The sequence below is a fragment of the Amblyomma maculatum genome, chromosome 10, assembly GCF_055883805.1.
Source record: "Amblyomma maculatum isolate TAMU_Amacu chromosome 10, ASM5588380v1, whole genome shotgun sequence".
Classification (NCBI taxonomy): Eukaryota; Metazoa; Arthropoda; class Arachnida; order Ixodida; family Ixodidae; genus Amblyomma; species Amblyomma maculatum.
Window position 1 is genome coordinate 24300498 of NC_139353.1, and position 22291 is coordinate 24322788.

Sequence of the window (22291 nt, forward strand, 5' to 3'; positions counted from 1 at the left end):
TCTTAACATATGCTGACATCACACAGCACTCAAACAACCATGATACAAGTAATAACCTTTATCGCTACGCACTAATACAGTAGCAGCATGAGATGACAACACAATGCAAGATGAGACAGGAGCAGGGCATGCGAGGCCGCACCTGAACCACGGGGGCATTCATGTCCTGTGCCAGAGCCAGAAGGATGCTGACACTCGTGTTGAGATGCTGACCAGAGCCCATGCCACCCACATAGCGGTGCAGGCAGCCCAGGGCAAGGGAGTGGCCCGTGCGGGACACCGCATCTCGGGCAGTCTTGAGTCTGCACAGCGCAGAGGCCAACTTTTCACCTCTTGCCGTGCAGCAAATTGCAACACACCATGGTAATCAAGATGTACAGCCGGCCAAATCTTTAACTGGCGTGCGCGCATTTTCTGCTAGTCTGAGCATTACAGAAGAGCTAACCCGCGAAATTCCTAAGTATAAGCAAGGGCTCACTAAGCCCTTACTTAATCTTGACCTTCCGGCAAGTTTTACCCACCCTAAGGTGCAGGAGCACTGAAAAGGCGGGCATCGAGCACGCCAGTTAAAGATTTGGACGGCTGCACATCAGTGCAGTTAATAGCACGACTCTGGTGCATGCATTGTAAGCTTCCACCGTTTTTCTTTTTTTTTTCCGGATAAGTTGTACTAAGCCCAGCATTGTCTTGCTACTTTATCGCTTTTTAACATTTTTTTTTTTTTTTTTCAATCTAAACAACATGAACCACAAGTGCACCCTACAACATGGGCAGAGTGGTGGAAGCTGCCTGGTCCGCTCCTCTGTGCACTGACCTGTCAAAGCTGTCCTGTGCCATTTCAGCCACAAAGCGGCCATCTCCAACAACCTGTGCCATGCGGCCCAGGGCTTCTCCAGCTGCACACCGCAGGATTGGATTTGGATGGCTGAGGGCACCCTGCAACAAGAATTTGGATCAGCCAGACGTTTGATTGGTAGATGCTAATCCTCTCCTATGCTTCCAGGTTTCTCATATTTGCACTACAATGTAAATGCGTTGTTTAATTTTTACACTTGCTTGCCCGTTTTGCATATATATGTGGCGCACATATCATTTTATTTTTATGAGATCATTTCATACTTTCTTCATCTGATGCTCAGAGCTCTTCTTCATGTACTGCCCCCGATTCTGCAGGCTAAGAAGGTGCAATAAATCTCATGTGACTTTAGTTAACAATACAGCAACATAATGGAAATGATACGGCCAACACTAACAGACAAGGAGACGGCAGAATGAGACAGGGAACAAATGCACATTAACGGTATCCTTGTTGGAAGTAAAAAAAAAGAAATAATAATAAATAAGAAGAAAAAGATGATGGGAGGGCAGGGCATGTAAAGGTCTTTCTAGGAAGCATCAGGCGGCCAGATAAGAACAATGAATTTATACAGAGTGACCGCAGCTCGTGCAGGACAGGGTTAATTATAGATCAGTGAATGAGGCTTTTGTCCAGCATTAGCTGCAACTGAGCTCACAAAGAAGACATGATGTTGATGGCAACAATGATGATGATGAAGGTGGACTGGGTTAGGTAGAGCCACCATTCCACTTCCGCTTACATGGATAAGTCCAACTGCTGCCTTGCGAACATCTTCCCCACCGAGCGAAGTCTTTGCTTCAGCTAATGCCTGCACAAAAATGCCGAGGAAGGTCTCGTTATACATACTGCACTAGTTCCTTTCACATGGCAATAGTCAGTAGGTGTTACTACATTCATCACATCAGCAAGAGCTGTTCAAATATACTTAGGAAAAGAACTGGTACTGACTTGTACCAGAAAGGAAAAAATTTATTTCTGTCATAGCACTGAAAAAAATGTAGGTGTGAGCTGGTAAGTGTGGTAGAACTGTGACTTGAACAGTGCCTAGACGTAATAACAAAAATCTGTGATAAAAAAAGTGGATTAAATGATTCCGACATTCCTTTGTCTTTCACAATGCTGAAGCGGCAAAATGTCAACAAAAGTTTATTTCTACACTACTCAGAAAAGCCTGCTTAGATATGTAAACGATAAGAAAGCAATGGAAAGAAAACAAAAAATCCCGATAAAGAATCTATCTGGTCAAGACACTAAGTTTACGCCGTAAAACATCTATAATTCAAACTCTGTAAATTACAAACACCAGAAATACCAGAAAATTTCCGCAGAACCATAACATATAATGAAAGTTTACTGAATAATTAAATTAGAACCGGCAAATAAGGCTCGAATAATGAGAATATTTTTTGTAGTTCTAATGACTCCGAATTAAATGAGGTTTTAAAAGTTTATGAGATGCAAGTGCCTAGGACTAAATTTACTGCAACCTTTGTCTCACAGTTCAGTTAATGAATAATAATACAAGTGAATGGAACGGGGTTTCTAGTAACTCTGTCACTAAAGTTAAAGTGAATGGTTATACAGTCAATATGATGAGAAAAATTTTTTCCTTTTCATTCAAAAAACAAAAATGCCACGCGCTCCCAAAGTGTGCCATATAATTCTTTTTGGCAATGAATGGTTCTCAGTAAACAAGCGGCTTAAGCATCAACTTGCCTATTTTTACACTGATACAGGACTGGCTCCAGAGCTGATGGTTTCTTCATCGAACTCTTGAATACATACGGCGTGTTGCACAATTACCGGTGCGCTGTAGAAACTTCTCCCAGGTAAACCGCAGAATCCTCGCAGCTCAAAGTTCACACTGAAATGGCATTTTGTTGTTAGTATTTTTTAATACCAACTTTGTCTGGAGTACTTGCTTGCTTCAATCACAAAAAGCCAGATGTTCTTAGCGTATGCGGCAGCGGCGATGCAAAAGAAGCCACTGCCTCAGCGCTAACACCAGAGGCGCCATCTCGTGCGGTTTCTAGTAACTCTGTCACATGTCACAGCACAACGAGAGCCGATGGAAGGTAGTTGCACAAGGTAGCACCACCAGTCTTAGAGCTGGGGCAGTGGTTTCTTTTGCTTCGCCGCCGCTGCATACGATAAGAACATCTGGCCTTTTCTGATTGAATCAGGCAGGTACCCCAACCAAATTTGGTATTAGAGAATAGTAACGATAAAATACCATCTCCATGTGAAATTTGAGCTGCGAGGATTTCACAGTTTAGCTGGAAGAAGCATTCTACAACGTGCCGGTAATTGTGCAACGCGCTGTAGGTAAAGATGAAGACGGAAGTAAACGGAACGTGCATCACTGTCCGAACTGCATCTGTACCAGTGCTGTGAGAATTCAAGAGATAGCATATGAGGTTTAACTGTTAGCAATCAAAAAATCTTATATCAGATGTCAAAACAGACCACTGAGACCATAACTGAGACTGTAACTGAAACTGTAACTGAGACCGTAACTGTGACCATAACTGTTGCGCACTCTATGCACGTGCAAAATTCTTCTATTCCATCTGCTTGCTTGGCTCGAAGCATAGTCTAAAAACATCCATGTAACTACGCCCTCCCTGTCCCAGAGCACAGTACACTGAGGAGGTGTTAAGGAGGAGAAGTGGCAGTGCATGCCTTGAGGGCACTGAGCAGTGCAGTGAAGATGTTGATCTGGACGGCCTCCTGGCGGGTGGCCTTGGAGTGGCGAACGCACTCGGAGAAGTGGTCCAGCATCTGCAGTCGGTGCTTGAATGCCACATGAGGGAACACAAGCCCATAGAGGACCACTGACATGTCGATCACCGCCACGCCCAGAGGAAGTGGGCCCGGAAGAGCATCACCCTGGGCAGCAGCGCATATCATTTACTGGTTAACGCACTGCTACACTATTTGGCAGACACGTCAGTTGACTGACTAGCTGAATAGCAGTCTACAAATCAATATGGTTTTTCACAAATCGGTCAAGTGAATGAGCTATGGGATTATCACATGTTCACAGGTTGACTGATGAGGTTTTATTCCTGGTGTACAAGCATTGCCTTGGCTGAAACAATTAAAAATAGAGTAGGGGGCTAGACTGTGCAGCAAATTCAGATGGGTTTCACACATAAGATGACTATATACGCTGAGTTACTGAACCAGCTAGTCTTACCAGCTATTCTCCGACTTATAGAGCAGCTGTACAGTCGTTATCACCAGCATCAAATTAAACTGATGCGAATCGCTGTAGCCATTTCGTTCTGATACACGATGAGACCTCATTTATTCAAAGTGCTGATGCTATTTTTTCAATGTGATAGGTTAACATTTTGGTGCGAAGAAGTGAGGCAGCGCAAACAAATAAGAAAAGCAGAGAAAACCCCACAAGGAATGCTGCCTCACCCTGCTATGGATGACCAACAGGCCCAAACCAATATACCAGTTTTAGAGTAAGCTGCTGTATGAAAAGGATGTGCAACAAACTTAATTGTGCTTTCACAATGTGAAAACCAGGCAAACATTACAATTAGGCACACGAAAGCCAAGGTCTGCTAAATAAATCGAACTTATTACAGTTCAACAAAGCAGTGGGTATCGTGTTTCCAAACAATGTATGAGACACAGCCAGCTATGGTTCATCACACCTGCAGCAACGATGTAGCTAAAGAAAGTTATAGTGCTACAAATAAATCAGTAGTTCAAATCATGAGGTAAAATTTCATATGCCAGACACATCATAGGTGATTTTCAAGGCAACATAGAGAACAACACTTAAATCAGCCTGCATATGATAGTGTTTACCAAGAAAGTCGGTTTATAATACAACTACACCAATCAAGCCCCTGTGCTCAGTACCCTGACCAAAACATAACCTCACCATTTTTTGTTACATTTTTGATAAATATATGACAATTCTACAATTATTTGGCTCTTTTTCAATGCAAAACTCATGCATTCAAAGATTTAGATGAAAGATAAGGTTGGTTCAGTGGCTGCTACAATGTCTACAATTAATTCGCCTTGAGCCGACCAAGTTACCCATGCAGCGGTGAGAGAGAGTACCTTGTTAAGCGACCTATACAGTGCCGTGGTGTCGTGCTCCAAAGCCCCTGATCCTGAAGCACTATTTGGCTGCAACTGCAATGTAAAACAGAACAAGGGCTGTGAGGCAGAACAGGTCAGGCAACCACAACTACAAGCGCACACGTTTCTGTTCCACACGACGACCCTCTAAGCAGTTCCAAGAAGTCACTTACACACACGTGAAAAGCAAGAACTTGCACAAAACAAATGGGGTTAGAGATAACTAAATGATAATGATACGTTTCGATTCAGACACACACAAAAAAAGTTTAAATATATTACGAAACAAAATGAGTAACAAATACAGGAACCGGTTATGCAGCAAACATGTAAGCAACAATAACATAGGCACAATCACGCATTCTTGTAGCACTTCATAATACTCCATTCTGCGAAGAGAATGGAAGAGAAAAAAAAAGTGACTAGCACACCACTCACAACGAAGACGAGACGACAAAATGCATTCACCTCCAAGCCTTAATTTTTGGGATGCAGAGAGTAAAAAAAATTAGAAATCAGGAAGCATTATCGTCAAACCAAAGCACATCACAGCACTGGGCCACAGAAAACAACCATGGCCTCCGTTCTGATTACTGAGGGGAGCCCAATGTCCACTACTGCTGCTTCCTCAGAGCACGGCTACCGGAGGCAGCTTTTCTACATAAGGTCAGCAGCGTTGGTTACCGATCCGCATGCGTAGCACGTGCAACACAGCATCCACGTGGCTTGCACGCAAATATGCAGGGATGACGACGCATGCCTTCCCAGCAGTCCGCTGGACAGCAAGCTAGCAAGGAGGGCGCACTTTAGCGAGCATCAGCCAGTAGTACTCACAAAGGACTTGTCCGACTTCCTGTGGGGTTCCATCTACACAAAGTTTGTTCAATCCATCAACCTTTTTTTCTCAAAGAAACTAGCGTCACTCATAAGTCATGTATTATCGGAAAAAGAAAGTGGTGCGTCCGTAACAAGAGTCAATGAAATGCCAGTGCCTAATGTTGATACAGCCAAACAGGTATCTGCTTTTATCTGCGGTCAGACACTTTGCTTCGTTTGATGCTTAAGACTCTTGCAACGATTAAAAATGCTAAAAGCATAAAACTAAAATGCAGCTTAGTTCAAGCTCGCATGATAAGCAGCACTTCCACACCTGATAGTGCTACTGTATTTGCACAGTTGCTTTATTACCTGTCAGGTAATGAAGCGCCACTGTGACCATAGTGTGAGGCTTTAGTCCGCAAAACAGGGGAAGATTAGCCATCTAAATGCCATAGATTCGGTTATGGGAAGGGGGCGGGGGGCTTTAAATTTTATTGTCAGTACAAGAAACTAGCATTACACTAAGTAAATATGGTATCCAGTAAAAACAGGATATAGCGAAATTAAGAAAGTTGCAACTTTTTCTTACATACAGGTGTTTGTTGCATGCAGCTGCTGCATGAAAACTTCAAAAGGCCAGTGCACAAGCAAAACCAAGAAAAAAAAATTCATGTAGATTAACTTAAAAAATGTGCACGGTACACTGCTGTTACTCAAAGTTGTAAAAAGAGAGAAACATTTCCCGATAGTGTTGATAGCACAACAGTAGCAAAAAACGTTGATAGCATAACAGTAGCACCACGGCTCTCACGGCAGCACTTTGTGTATAAGGGGGCCTGGGTTGGGGAGTGGAGCAAGCAGGAGATCTGAAAGAGTCTGCTTCTCCTAACGCGTCTCCTCTCATGGTCTAATGATGTTCCATGCCATAACTGAGAATTCCCTTAGTATGAGCAAAAGTTCCCTACGTCGGACCCTTTCTCTCAACAGCAGCTTAAATACTGCAGCATTCGAGAAAAAGTGGGACAATTATGATTCTTAAAGTTCCATAAAACCACTTAAATATCCCATTTTTACCATCATTTGCTCAACAACTTCAGCGAAAAGGAGAAAATTCCCCAATCAAAACATCACTGCATTGGTTATGTCAATCCGTTGTTGCCCCAAGAAGAAAACCCTCTCCCATATTGCTGATGCTCTCTGGCATCCCCCCTCTCATTCACGTCAGAATCATAGGAAGAGCCGAGTGACAACATGGGGCTTGTCTCTAGTACGCCCTCTCCCTTATGCTGCTTTCGAACAGGAATTGTAATGTGATGCTACAGAAGCGAAAGATGCAAATACTACATTTTTTTAACCACGGAGAAGAGCACAGTGTACTGCGACAATGACTTTCACTCAGTGCAGCTACAGTGGTCATTCCTGTTCTACCGTTATGACAGTTCCGCATCGTAGGGTGAATTTTAAGCAAGGTAGTAGTGAGTAGTAGCTAACAGGTATTCTGTGCAGAAAGTTCATTATATATAGGCTAACCACCATGACACCTTGTTACATGGAGGTTACAAATACACATACTTCAACGAGGGTAGCATCAGGGAACTTTGAGAAACTTTGTTACACTTCGGAATCTGTTACAAGGAGGCTCATCGTCATCAAGGTTTAACTGCATACTGCTCAATATGGCATTACAATATGCGAATGCAGCCCAGGCTGCTCTCCTAGGTTCAACAGCCGCACTAATCTGCTCGAACTTTACTGGTGATTGGGGACAGAGCTTTAAAGTTGCTGAATAAAACAGTGACCCTCATTTAAGCTTTAACCAATGCTGGTGCTTGCATTCACCCGGCAACTAACCCAGCAGCTTGCCGAAGTATGCCCCAGTACACAGCTGCGACACAACTTTTGCGAGATCACTGCAGGTAACAAATGAGTAATTTGCGTTGGCATATGGGAATAGCAAAGTCCTTGCCCAAATCAGAAGTACAACGGTACTTGGCATTGACATTCAGCCTAGGGCAATGTTACTACACTAAGTCTAGTAACACTGGTCTAGGGTGTGCTCAAAGAACAGCCGAAAGGTTACAAGCCACAAGCAGTGCGACAGTACTAATTCTTTTGATATAGAATAACCCATTCAGATGATAAATAACATAAACGATAAAAAGCACAAAAGAGGCAATTCCAACAGACTAATAAACAATTAAATCAATGCTTTTACAATATCATGCACCAACAGCGTAGCGATGCTTAAAGCTTGAGAAGTGAAAATGCAAACATCAGGGCAAAGAAGCTAGTGAACCAGTAGTTGTAATTATACATTCAGGTTCTTGAGTGGCAATTAGAGGCGGCAATGATGTTTGCTTGCTTGTTTTCCAAACCTTGTTTACTTACGGGAGTTGTGGGTGAAGTTGCAGTGTAAACATTCTGAAAATTTCACAGAATGACGTTTTTAGCTTACTTGCTTTTTTTTTTCGCAGGATTCTGGCTCTGAACGTTATTTCTCGGAAAGCACTAACACTTCTTTTAGCTTACTTGCCTTTTTTTTCCCAAAAAATTTTGGCTCTGAACGTTACTTCTCAGAAAGCACTAACACTTTTCACGGGCCAAATATATTACATACTATTAATAATTACTGGCACTGTAATCTTAGCAATAAAAAAAAAAGCTTGTCCCTGAGCTTCTTTCTTTAATGGGGGCAGAATGAAGAAAACAAAAGCAAGCAAGTGGAGACTATAGTTGATTAGAGAATGCAATCAGAGGGCCAGCATAAATAGTGAGCTCCGCAGACACTGTGGCCCCGACACTGGCCTCCATGTGACCCACCTGGTCCTCGATGGCCTTGTGGTCGGTCTCCTGTAGCCAGGAGCCCAGGATGACACTGTCATCCGAGTGACAGAGACTGCGCAACAGTGAAGTTGTCGTGTTGGCCTGGTTCTCTGTCAGCGTGAATTCAGCAACCAGCAGCCGCAAAAGGTTATTGTAGCTACCTGCGAGAGCGCGCGAACAGAGCACAGATGAGGGAGCTAGCCAGCGCCTCTTGCTACCGAAGCTGGGCAAAACAACCATATTTACTCGATTCTAAGAACCCCCTTTTTTTCACAATTGGGATTTTGAAAGTGAGGGAAGCGGGGGTGTTGCTAAGATTAAAAGTCTATACCATTCCCCAATTCCTGTCTTCGCAGCAATATCTTGACGAGACTGGCGCAACAAATAACACATTATGTGAAAAAAACAAACGCAATATCTTGACGAGACGGGCGCAACAAATAACACTTTATGTGAAAAAAACAACAAACAAACTTGGCAAACATCTTTGGCAAACGCGAGTACAGTTCGCATGAACTGCGAGCTGTGGCAGCCCTCTTCAAACTAATTCCGGCTGTAAAACAACACCAAATAAATGCAGCGTGGTCCTTCGATGCCTGCGAGATCTGGTGAGCTCAGCCAAATGGCCGCCTATACCAGGTCCACGCAATAACGTACTGATAGAGTTATCAGGGTCGCTTTCGGCCAGCTTTTGCCGTTCTGTGCTGCCAGCTTCCATGCAGTGTCGGAATGCAGCAACACAAGAAGCTGGAGCTCGCGCCGCAAATGCCGCATCACCTTGGGACTTCGACGGCTTTGGCTCGAGGACTCATTAATCGACAGCCCTGGCAGCCTTGTCTATGCGGTCCTCACAAAAAAGGGGATGCTGAGATTTTCTCATAAAATTCTCTTCATGTAGAACAAATGTTTTGGGACCTGCCTGTAGGCATGAAAAAACTCTGTCTTAGTGTCAGTGAGACCCCTGAATGGCAAAGGAAGAAAAGCATGTCCAACACAAAGTAGATTCAATGTTCCACTGTGGATAGTTAAAAATGGTTAAACACAGCACAGTTGCTAAGCAATTGGCGCACTTTGATACGCAGCACAACGGCTGCAAAAGAATTAAAGCTGCAGGAGCTATGCGTCATGAGAACATATTTAACAGTGCAGATAACATCACTGTCTTCCCCAGAATAAAGTGGTATCAATGCACGAAAGGGAAAAAGAGGCCTACTTTCGTATGACTGTGCTGGCAGCAGGGACATGGTCTCGTAGAGGCGCAGTCGCACCATAGCAGCACTGGCCTTCAGATGCTGGCCATACGACTTGATAGTGGGGCCGATACTGCATGTAGAGAACAAAAGAACAAACTGGCCCACAGGTCCCGCACTGAACCTGCAACGGGACTTTTGGATTTCTTTCCATCGCTTCGCAAGCAACCCTTCATTTGCTGCCACTTATGCCTCAGGCTAATACAAAACAGCCCTCACACTATCACAAATAAAGCACAGATAAAACTAAAACTTCTTTCAGCAGAATACACAGCCCTAAAGAAGATGACAAAACACTGAAAATCTAGATCGGAGAGAATGGTGACAGAACATCTATGAGAGAATCAAGTGATGAAAGACAACCTCGTTATTGGAGGGCACATTCCAGCTAAGGAAACATGAGTTCGTGTTTTTTTTTTTTTTTTTCGTCTTTTTTCATAAAGTAAGCAATGGCATAAACAGTAGGTGCACTGCAGCCACAGATCTGCAGCTCTCGGATCACACCACACCTTCGAAGAAAAAGCCCCACAGTAACTGCATAACAGACCCTTAGAATGTAGTTGCTAAATATGACTCACCCAGACAACATGAGCAGAGCTGATTCTACAGGAGACAAGATTCTCCTCACAATATCATCCGATGCCAGTTCTTTGCAGTGTTTCAGGAAGCTTGCCATAGCTGTTGAGGGAGACAAAAATTAAAAACAAACAAAAACAAAAAAGAAATCAGGCAGTCCGAGTTACTTTGCATGATATCAAGACAGACACCGAGGCCAGTGTGTTCACTAAGTGAGAGAAGATTCATCGCACTCACCACTGAGAGCACCTGATCGCCCTTCCAGAGTGACCTGCCAGGTGAACGCATCCCCACGCACTTTCTCTGATTCCAGTTCTTTAGTGGACCGTGGGAAACAGTTCTTCCACAGCAGGAGCATCCGCGGCAGCAGACTGCGCACCACTGGTGGACCTAGAGACAATGGGATGGGAAACAAACTGTTTGTGAGCAGTCCAGTTCAAGCTTGGCACGTCGTGTTGCCTGTCGCTCCAATGACTACATTCATAATAAATTTCAATCATGATAGATCATCCACCTCCAGTATTTGGATTCCTTCAGTGATGCTTTGTAGTGAGAAAAGGCAGCCACATAGCATGTGTGAAGGAAAAAACATTTGACAAGCTTCGAGGCAAATATTTCGAGCTAAACATAATACAGTGAAACCTAGCCGATACTTTTTTCTGTTTAAATGCAAGAGAAAAATAAATACAGGGTGTTCCGTATTTATTTGTCTCAGTTGTGAAGAGTTCTTGAATACAAGCTACTGGACTATTCAGGCTGAAACGCTGACCACAAGGTAATTTCTGATGGCCTACATTTTTCGATAATGTAATTTAACGTCTAAACTTGCCTGCAGTTTCAAAATTGGTGAAAATCTGCAGTCGTCTACGGCGGAACATTTCACTGTGGTGAACAGATCAGACAATCCGACAGGCTTCACCATCTGGCGGAGGCAACCAATATATCTTGCATAGGATACGGCCGGCTTCACAGTTCGCCACATGTCGAATCGGCTGAGCCGCTCACCACGGCAAAAAGTTCCACCGCAGACGAAGGCAATTTCTCGTCGATTCTGGAAAATGCAGGCGAGTCCAAACTCTAAATTACATTATCGAAAAACAGACCATCACAAGTTACTCTGCAGTCGGCGTTTGAGCCTGAATCGTCCTGTAGCTGCCGCGGGAGAATTTTTCACAACTCAAGACATAAATACGGAACACCTGGTACATTACCCAGAAAAATTTGTGATCCAAATTGGCAGTTTTGCAAAATGTGACTGTTTAATGCGACACAGACATTTGTTCACTTCCTAAGAATTTTGAATAGTGTTCTTGGCACAAGGTCTCAACAGCTCATTTTCTAGCACTTGCTAGATTCACTCAGCTTTAGTGCTGCCTTTGGCGGGGAAGAAAGTTCACAGCACATCGGGTACGATTACAGCAATGGCAAAATTACAGGAGCTTTTTCCCCATGGTTATGAACGCTGAGGAGGCATGGAGAAGGCACTATAGCGGCTTATTGTTGCAGCGTTCTGGGGCTGGTTTGCTCTTTGTGAGCTCATACTTGTAATTCTCAAATGCTCTGTCCTCTTGACCTAAGCACTCCGAAGAAGGCGCTGCATTTCTCCTCTTCATGTTGCGACCTTGCTGGAATGAGCATTCCGCATGCTGCTAATTTTTCTCTTTGTTCTTCTGCTTTTCATGCTTCGCCCTTTAGCATCAAGACACTGTAGAGAAGCCAACCGACAGGTGACTACCACTGCATTCTAGGTGTATGCAGCGCGCCTCCAGATTCGGCCCACTGGTTTGCTCGTACATGAATAGGTGGTCACTAAACTTATTATACAATAAGAAATTTTAGAAATTTTAAATCTCATAACCAGCTAATCATGTTAACCGGGAACATACTAACTCGAAGGATAATAGCGTAACTTATGGGACTTTTTATAGCCTGCAATTTTCAGCATATCAACCAGGAAAGCGCATGAACTGGGAATGTATTACCGATGCTTTACTGTAATACGCTCCTCTATTTTCATGCACTGTTACCACTGTACGTACTCACATATGGCTGCAGGTGCAAAGGACCCTTAATAATCTGTGGACCCTTAGCAATGAACACTCGATTTATTTGATGGGCCAAAGCATATCAGCTCAAATAAACAAGAAGTTTAAATGAATGAGATTCCAACGCAAAGCAATTGTAATCTATCAATCACGTACTGGCCGTTAGACCAAGCAAAGACTTCTTGGACAAAAGCGGTTATCCTATCTGATGTACAGATGTTCCCTGTTATCAGTGGGTGAACAATACATCGGACAATGCAAAGCCTACTCAAGAATTGCCCGTGAAGGCAAAGGAGACACTCCCTATGTTCACTGGAGTGTGTGCCCTAAAGAAAGAAAAGCACACACTGCACACACAGGATTATGCTACTGTGCTGTTAAGGTGCTGCTAATGGTGCAAGCAAACACAAAGAACCAGGAAGTGAAAGCGGCTAGTTTACCCAATGTCATGACCGCTCCCATCATCAGCCAACCAGCCTGCGTTCGCTGGAGCGACAGCCGGCTGTTTTGCGATGCACTTCGTAACAGGTCTTCAGCCAAGTTGAATATCATCTGAAAAGCAGACACATGACGCTCAATAACCGCTGCCAAAATGAGGGCTGCATGCAAGACACTAGTGATGCACGATTACATGATGAAAACAATATAACCGGCCGCACTTCCACGGGGCTACTGACAGAAAGCGAGCAGCACAGTCAGTGTGAAGAAGGCTCTGAAGTTTCTTGAGATATGTTCCATGTAGCCATATTTTTCGACGGACGGTATCCATCACGATTCATGAAGTTACATAATTTGCAGTTAGGGAGACCGCGTTTCTCCCCAAGGCAGTGTCAAATGACTTCTATGCAGGCGTGCTTGTGCTGTGTGGACCTAAGCTTTCACACCTGACGGGGAATTACTGCAGGCACAGTTTGAAATGCGAGCAGTTGTTGGCTGCTATTGACTGCATGCTGCCAAAAAAGTAAGTGACTAATTTAGGCACAAACTGCTGTTCCAAGCCAATTTGCTCTGTGAGTGCAATTGCAACAGTAATGATCAGGGCTCTAAAGGTGCATAATGCGAATTGTAAGAACTACACAGAAAACTACAGAGGTCTGCTTTTTTATTTACTCTTGCATTGATTCCTGAGCAGAACAATCTACAAAAGAAAAAAAAAGCGAAACGAAGAAGACAAAGCACTTTCATATCTGATGGTGACCCTGCCTACAATCTGCAGACTAGAACAAATATTTTCTGTGCACCAGAGTTAACTTTTGAGAATGAATATGCTAATGCTCGAAAGCTTCAAAATAATAATTCAAATACTATCCTCGCATTCACTCTGCTAAGCGAATCAAATAATGCATGTTCAATGTTATTCCAAGCAAATTTTTCCTTTCAAATTCTCGAATAATTAAGAATAATTGGCACGAAGTTTTAATATTCAAAGAAGTGCTGTAGTCTTTTTTTTTTTTTTCAATAACTGTTATAAAAATGAGGCTCACTCTTGCTGTGATTTGTCTACGCGCAAGGGGCCAAAGGGGGTGGGGGCAAATTCCCGTCCATTCTTTGGTGGGAGAAGCCACCATAAATCATAAGAGGCCTAATTAGTATGTCACCAACCTCACATCATCAGCTGGACTATGCCCATTGCAGGGCAAAGGCCTTTCCGATATTCCTCCAATTAAACCAGTCCTGTGCTAGCTGCATCCACTTAGCCCCTGCTAACTCCTTAAGCTCATCCGCCCACCTGACTTTCTGCCACCGTCTGCTACGTTTTATTTCCCTTGGTATCAAATTTGTTAGCCTTTTCGATTATCGGTTATTCTCTTTTCGTACTACATGCCCTGCCCATACCCATTTCTTCTTCTTGAGTTCCACAAGAATGTCAGTAACTTGAGTTATTTCTCTGACGCACTCAGCACGCTTCCTATCTCTTAAAGTTACACCTACCATTTTTCGTTCCATAGCTCTCTGCGTTGTCCTCAACTTAAGCAGAGCCCTTTTTGTTAGCCTCCACGTTTCAGCCCCATAGCTGAATACAGGTGAAATACAACTGTTATATGCTTTCCTCTTGAGGGACACCGGTAAGCTGCTCGTTGCCAAATGCGCTCTATACCAACCTTATTCACCGAGTTATTTCCTTTTCGTGGTCTGGATCTACGGTTACTACCTGTCCTAAGTAGACATATTCTCCTACCACTTCCAGAGCTTCACTACCTATTGTAAACTGCTGTTCCTTCCCGAGCCTGTTGAACATTACCTTAGTCTCCTGCATACCGATTTTTAGGCCTAGTTTTCTGCTTTTCCTGTCTAGGTCATCAATCATTCTTTGCAGTTCATCCTTCGAGTTACTTAGCAAGGCAATGTCATCACCAAATCGCAGATTACTGAGGTTTCTTCACCAACCCTTATCCTTGAGTGCTCCCATTTCAAGTCTGAGAACTTCCTCTAAGCAAGCTGTGAATAGCAGTGGAGAGATCGTGTCCCCATGCTTAAAACCTTTCAGTTTCAATTAATGTCTCGGTTAAAATTAAGGTGCAGATGATCTCCGTGCCGCCTTCAGCAGTTCAAAAGGCCAGGCAAGCAGCATCAATAATCTAGGCAGGCTTCACCACACAACGACCAGCGCACTGAATGCTGACTCCTCGAAAGAAAGCAGTGTCGCTTCTCTTTCACCGTGCGGTTTTGCGGAAAAGCCATTAGGAAAGCCACCAGTATAAGAGTACAATGCACAGTTCACTATATTGAACGCTCCACTTAATTGGAATTTGATAAATTTGAAGAATGCTGCTACTCTTTTGCACAGGACCTTTAAGGGGATATTCTGATAGTTCCACACAAGCAATAATTCGATATATCCAGGCTGCATTCGCACACTCCTACTACTGAGAAACTGAACTGGCATTTTTGGCAATCCTGTGAAAGCTGAATTTCCTCATCCAGAATCAACCTATGGAGGAAGTGGCTGACCTTTCCCTTGTTGTGGGGCACTCCCAAAGGTGTATGGCGTGCAGCTCCCAAAAGGGCAGCGAGTGCTGCGGAGTAGCCAGCAATAGCGTCCGGCGAGGATTTTAGAGACTCCAACTGATCGAGGCAACGGTCGAGCAGTGGCGTCAGCTGTGCGGGCACTGCTGTTGCTGTGCACCGGAGGCACCATGCTGCCGCCAATCGTGCAGCCGGGCTGGTGTGGACAAGGACCGAGACGACAGTTTCCACCAGCCCTGGAAAGGAACGACTGCTAAGCACATACCAACAGGGACAGAAGCGACAGCTCTGAAAGGCAGCATGGACAGCTTGTGGCCTCAGACAAGCAACATGACGCCTTCATCGCAGCTTGAGGCCGATTTATAAATTAAGAAGGTCCACTAGCCTGTAAAAAATTGATAACACTTGGCAAAGGCAAAGACCCAGTGTAACAAGTAACAAATAAAAGTTTATGGTCAGTTTCGAAGCTTAGTGTAGAACGAGAGTGTTTATGGACCATTATTCAACTTCCACTTGCACATCGAAGGCTGATAATAATACCTAAGGTAATTTAAGTGAGCCTTTACTCTATAAGTGGAAAACGACACACAGTATAAAAAACAGGGATGATTGGTATGCGAGGAACTCCTGGGAAACACACCGTAACACCTCCATGCACTGTCCACAAGGTTACCAATGCATACCATGCCCCAAGAAAACAAAACAATATGATAAACATAATGATAAGCAAGAGAAATAAATGCGGTAGTATATTTTACTTCATTTCTACTTTCACACATCATGGAAACACACACCAATATGCTTCTTGAGGAGTTGTGAAATTCTCTTGCCGAAGTAAATTTAGAAAGGCAAGACTGAAAGGGACATAAAGAAAGGGAATGTAAAAAATAACAAGCCCCAATAAGTTGATAGTGAGTACAACTGAAATACACTGATGGCTGTTCGTATCAATTACACAGTGTAAGTGTATTCCTTGACAAAACACTGTGTACAGGGAACCAATAGAGCGTTGGTATTCACGCTTGAATGGATAAACTGCTGCACATTTCTGTGCTGTCCCACTGGCACACTTCACTGGCCTTTCGAGGCAGATAAGATAATCTGGCCCGCCTCGCCATTTTTTCTGAAGTGCCCCAATTCACTTTTTTTTTCTTTGAGCAGAAGTCAAGCCATCAATAAATCCCTCGCATTGAAGAAATAGGACAAGCACGCACTCAAATAAAAGTGACAGAGCAGTACACAGCGACTTCATGCCAGCACGTTAATGTCAGCATGTTAATGTGAGCAAACAAGACATGGCACACAGTGCGTGTCCAGCCTACCTATGGAAGAGTCTGAGAGCGTCGACACAGCTGTGGTACCCAGGGTCTCAATCAGGCAGCCGAGTTCTTGCAATGCGCAGACCAGAATGTGCTGACTCAGTGCCACCTCCTGTTGGCCATCTTTGCTGCTGTTGCTGTCCAGCACGGCATCTGGAGGGTCAGCAGGAAAGAGAGAGTATGTGTCTCGAATTTTTTACAGCTTCTCGATGCATCTGAATAAAACAGCTAGTTATCAGAAGGAAAACTGGCTCAGCAAATGGGCAGTTTCATTTCCAGATATGTGGAGGGCCTCTTCTCGCTTATGAAAGCCACCCTCCACCATTTTAAGTGAAAGCAGCCTCTGCATAATTAGGATGGGGTAACCAACCGATGTAGGCAAACTTGCCTGGTCCCTTTGCATGCTTCAGGTGGCTACACCAGCCTGGTCTGCGCCTCACCTGAGTTGAGGTGTTTGACGATCAGCTGGACAAGGTCCTTGCAGGCGGCCGCTTGTGCCCGATCGCCCAGCATGTGGCCCAGCACGGAGCGCAGGGCAAAGGAGACGCACTTGCGGCTGTACACGGCGTCCACGTGTGTCTGTACAGCTCGTGGGTGGCCCACCAGCTCCAGCAGGTGGCTCAGCACCGCCAGAAGGTGGCGCTCTAGCCAGAGGCCACCGAGCCGCTGGAACAGTACCACGTACGCCTGCACACGTACACCCGGAAATTATTGAATGAAAGTTTGATTACGGGTAAAAACGAACACACTGCAGTCTTCCATGGCCCCAGTGTCTAAATGACATTGAGAAAATACGGTGACACACTCAAACGCAGCAAAACTCTGCCAACACAAAACCGCCGTGCACTGCTTCACACTGCCCAGTTCTGCAAGCAGTTTTTATCTATAATGCATCTCACTGCACTTCGGCTGCCTACTGGAACTCACTGCCCTTGTTCCAGCCCTCCAGCATGGCCCCCTTAACAGCTGATGCTGAAACTCGAGTGTCACATTGTGTGAACGCCCCATCAGCTTGCTTTGCTCTATGCTATGTGACAAAACCACTAATCCCCAGTTGCAAGGCAAGCCCGAGAAGAAGAACAGGGCACGCCTCAAGACTGCACAAGGAACCGAGAACTAGACATGCTCTCCTCCGCACTGATAAGCACAAAAAACTGAAATAAGGCGCAAGCATATGCAAAAAATGAGATAAGGAGCAAACAAATGTGAGGAATGAGCAACACGATGCCAAGAACTCACATGAGTGACGCCCACTCGTATCTCGCGGCTGACGGATGAACCGCCCTTTATCATCTCCCCGGCACTGCCTTTGAGGAAACCGATGCCTCCACGGAGAAAACCAGAAGCGAGCAGGCCCAACACTTCATCCAGGCTGGCCAGTCTGTTCTTGCCAACTGAAAAACATTTGCCCCACATGCGGATAAGGATGTAAAGAAATAATGTTCTTAGAGCAGGAATGGCCAATTCGCAATACTGAGCCAGCTTTTGCGTAACATTGTTTTCTATTGAGGCTACATCTGACATCATGGAAGAACTAAGGTTGGCACTATAAAAGCTGCATGTTTAAAAGTACAATCTATGGAAACAGCCTGTTACAAATTACCTCAAACATACTGGTATAAAACTCTAATTCACGAAAATTAAAGCCGACTGCAATTTAAAAAAATGATACTGACAATTTGCTTGAATGAGAAAACTTTGAATGAGGCATGAACTTTAAAACTGTTCTTTCAATGATAAACTTGACCCTTTCACCATATCGTCATGATTTCAGCATTTGTATATTCTAGGTTTGTGCATTTTGCATAACTTCTGTACTAAGCATTTATTGCTTGGATTGCAGCTTGCGTTTTTGGATATAAAGTCCGTTCCTTATGACTGTCTAAATGGTCTCACTTTGTATTTTTTTGATATGGCAGCATTCAAGGCTGAGCTCCATGCACAAGAAAATTCATGCATATGCGACAGCAGCAGGCCTCTCGTGAAGAGAAATGCGTGTGTCACTCGCCTCATCACTCAATTCTGCTGAAAATGAAAATTTTGCTCTTCACCCAAAAGCACTTGCGTAAGTAGCCAATCAAACTCTTGCTGATCGTTTCCGGTTTGTCACATGGCTCCTCCCTACAGCTCTAAGTTCACCCCAACAAGCACACTGTCTTGACCATTGCCGCTGCTGCTACACTGCTGCCGTAAAGATTGTGCATTAGCTGTGAGCGGCAAAACTGAAATAAACAAAACAATGTGCTTGTCGCTAGCCGAGTGCTCAACACTTACAGCGGGCTACGAGAGAGCGCACCACGGCGATATGAGAGTCCAGGCAGTACAGGTACTCAATTTTCAGTGTCGTAGTGCTCCAGCTGAAAGTGCAATATCACTTGCGGCACATGTGCTCACTTGCATAGTTAGCTACAGTACAAAAACATCAAGGAACATTTTACGGGTGTGTTTACTAGGCTGGAGTGCATTGGCGCAGCATCTATAGTGTGCCTCCCTCGCGAATCCCTGACATCTTTGCCTCAACAAGCGCACCAGCTTGGTCATCACCACACCGGTGTCATTAGGAAAATATTTATTTTGCCCTGGCTAACAGGCAGGCCATAAACATTTCAAGGAGAGAATAAAGAAGAGGTCATGGGAATGTTCACAAAGTCGCAGAATTGTACGGCCATTGAAGCCACTAAGCACGTTGCTGTCACCTTCACTTGCCTCAGTGGGAACGAACGACGGTCACTCTCGCCATGCGGCCTCATTGCATCACTGTCTTTTTTGCACATGGAAATCACTCTTAAAGGATTTACTGTCATGAAAATTCAATTTCAGCACTGTAAGTGCTATGAGAGCTAAAATCATGAGCATGCCTCTAGCAGGTGGTAGGTGGCAGGTCACATGACCAAGCACTGATTGGCCAGCAGGTTGTGTGACATCACGAGACCACATGACATGGCCAAGTTAGCAGGAGCTGCCCATTTAGACAGCTTTTTTGAGATGAGAGAGTGAAATGAGAACTGAATCTTCTGGGACTATCGGATCCAGGCTCAGACATGCTGCTTCTGGGATGGAGACAAGTTCGTACGGCTTGGTTTGGTTATTAAAGTGGGGCTTATATATACCTATGCTGCGTGGTCTTTAATATAATTGGGTAGCTTACGACATTACAAAAATGAATATGTGTGAGATAACAGAGGAACAAATTAATTTATTACAAAGATGTAACGAGTAGCATGATGCAAGTATGCAAACAGAGATTCGTAGGGGAAGCCATGGACACAAGCTGTTCGGAGATAGCCTCAAAGGCGGAGCTCAAGTGTCCCCCAAATTTTTATTTTTCCACACTGTCATTCTTATTGTGCTTTTCCACCCTGCAGCAACAACCTCTCTGGTGGGGTTCAAACCATTCCGAATAAATAAATAAATGCTCTGGCACCCCAACCCACCCTGTGCCTGCGAAGCCTGTTGGGTGATGGCCACGACAGTTCCCAGGAGCCGGGCCACAGTGCAGCGAACTTCGTAGTTAGAGCCTTCGAAGGCCCGGAAGCAAATCGAGGCCACCGTCTCTAGGTCACTCGTGTACAGGAAGGGGGCATGCCACACCATCTCCAGCAGGCACTGCATTTTCATTGTTTCCCAAGAATTAGTTTGGCGCTTGAAGAAATTGGTTCCGTTATGAATTACTGCACAAGAATCAATGTACATGCCTTGCTGTCTGTGTACAAACTTCCGTGATGGTGATCAGCACAAAACATAAGGACCACAAGAAGAAAAAGTGGACCAGCCCTGCAATACTTTGATCTGAATCTTGTCAATGAGTGAATGCATAATTAGACTACAGGAAAAGACCACACAATTCGCTACGATAAAACGATGCCTTAAAAAAAAAAATGAAATAAAAAGTGGCAGATGAAGTGACAGTAAGAATAGGCCACCAACTGATTGAGTGATGGCTAGTCTTTATTGATTGTAGATCAAGCTAAATAAATAATCACAGCGATCTATTGCGGTTACAACACTGAATGCTGGAAACTCACAGTCCACTCAGTGCATTCATGCTGCTTTTTGATGCGCTGAACTCGGGAGCAAACCAGAATCAAGCTAGAATGTTTATTCCGTTTCGTGAAGACTTCAGCGCGTCAAAAAGCAGCAAGCACAACCAACTAGACCCAGTTCTCACTCTCTTAGCAGTGCATTCATGTTGGTCAATTTTTGGGTAGCCGGACCAAATTTGGGTGTGATCATCAAAACTGGGCATGGCCCAATGTAATTTGATATGCACATTTCGATTCCAGTAGGCAGAGGTCCAGTTTTGGTTTGCACGGGTAAAATTTTGGGGATGGCCCGGGACAACTTTGGTGGTTACTAGTGAACTGGGCACGGTCAATTACAGGCACAGTGTCATCACTAGGCTTGACTAACTGTTATAGTGTTGCTACGCAGCTCTCACCATGCAGGTGCTTCACAAGCAAGCAAGACAAGATTTTGCTCGGTGTAGTAGCCTTGAGATCAGTGTTTCCGCCCTAAAACTGATGAATTCTAGCAACACATTATTCAAACCCACGTAAAGAAAGTGCCAACGACTGCAGTAAAACATACAATGCCAGATTAAGCCCACTCTTGAAATGGCTCCTATGAGCCAGAAAGCATTCATGAAGAGTACATAAGAATAAGACCATGGTGGCTTATTAGAGCCAACAGAGTACCACGAGTGCCAGCTATCCTACCCCCCATGCTGTGCCATTCTTGGTTGAAAGAAAGTGGTTGGAATGGCAACACAAAGAGTACAACAGAAGAGAAGAAATTGCTCAGGAGAGACAGGAAACGATGGGAGATACAGACAGTTGAAAGTCTGCACTCCTCTGTGCCTCTAAATGTGCCTAATATCTCTCGATCACAACATATGTTTTCACTCTGTCACATCAACTGTCCCAAAGTGTCACCTTAGTGCTAAAGACCCTACAATACATGACAGTAAAAGGGAAGAAGGCAATACTATAGTGTGTCTTTTGCGCAAAATTAGAGCTACATATACTTAGAGCAACACGCACTGAACAAGGTAAGCGTGAACACTCATTTCCACACAAACGAAAGCAAACAAGAACATCACAAAAAGCTTTTCCCTCCTTGGCACAAGTAGCATGACTTGTAGGCTTGTATAGCATGACACCAAACTGTTGTAGTGCTTGATTAGACTTTGTTAAAGCATGAGAGACCCCCCCAAATACACAAAGCAAAGAACTTCCGTGCTTTTCATCATTCGAGTTCTGTAACAGTAGTTTATGTGATAAAAGGCCCGCATGGGTCACAGCTATTAAGAGCTCCCACATTTCAGCTCATCAAGGAAAATGAATGACCATCGGGTGAAACAAAAGAGCTTCCAATAACAACACACACTGAACACAACAACCCTGTGTACAGCTATGACTGCACAAAAAATAATATTAAATAAATAAATAAATAAAACAAAAGCTAGAAAACCCTGCTATTACATGCATTCTCACAAATGCCCACGGCATTGTTTCAGGAGAAAGA

General features: G+C 44.2%; 1 protein-coding gene across 3 annotated transcripts in view; it reads right to left on the reverse strand.

The window, feature by feature from the left end:
- The window catches only part of LOC146175887 (HEAT repeat-containing protein 5B), a 54912-nt gene that overhangs the window by 24637 nt on the left and 7984 nt on the right, over positions 1 to 22291 (reverse strand). For 2 of the 3 annotated variants that reach the window (XM_084582252.1, XM_084582251.1), the window contains exons 6-21: positions 20203 to 20374; positions 18008 to 18162; positions 17209 to 17455; positions 16772 to 16921; positions 15435 to 15685; positions 12923 to 13034; positions 10675 to 10827; positions 10440 to 10539; positions 9825 to 9934; positions 8609 to 8772; positions 5804 to 5836; positions 4949 to 5023; positions 3542 to 3748; positions 1599 to 1667; positions 815 to 936; positions 143 to 302 (exon numbers count right to left, since the gene is read on the reverse strand). In XM_084582252.1, coding sequence (XP_084438378.1) covers positions 143 to 302; positions 815 to 936; positions 1599 to 1667; positions 3542 to 3748; positions 4949 to 5023; positions 5804 to 5836; positions 8609 to 8772; positions 9825 to 9934; positions 10440 to 10539; positions 10675 to 10827; positions 12923 to 13034; positions 15435 to 15685; positions 16772 to 16921; positions 17209 to 17455; positions 18008 to 18162; positions 20203 to 20374 — 2280 coding nt within the window. The remainder of the gene's footprint in view (positions 1 to 142; positions 303 to 814; positions 937 to 1598; positions 1668 to 3541; positions 3749 to 4948; positions 5024 to 5803; positions 5837 to 8608; positions 8773 to 9824; positions 9935 to 10439; positions 10540 to 10674; positions 10828 to 12922; positions 13035 to 15434; positions 15686 to 16771; positions 16922 to 17208; positions 17456 to 18007; positions 18163 to 20202; positions 20375 to 22291) is intronic. The other variant, XM_084582253.1, reaches the window with a different exon arrangement.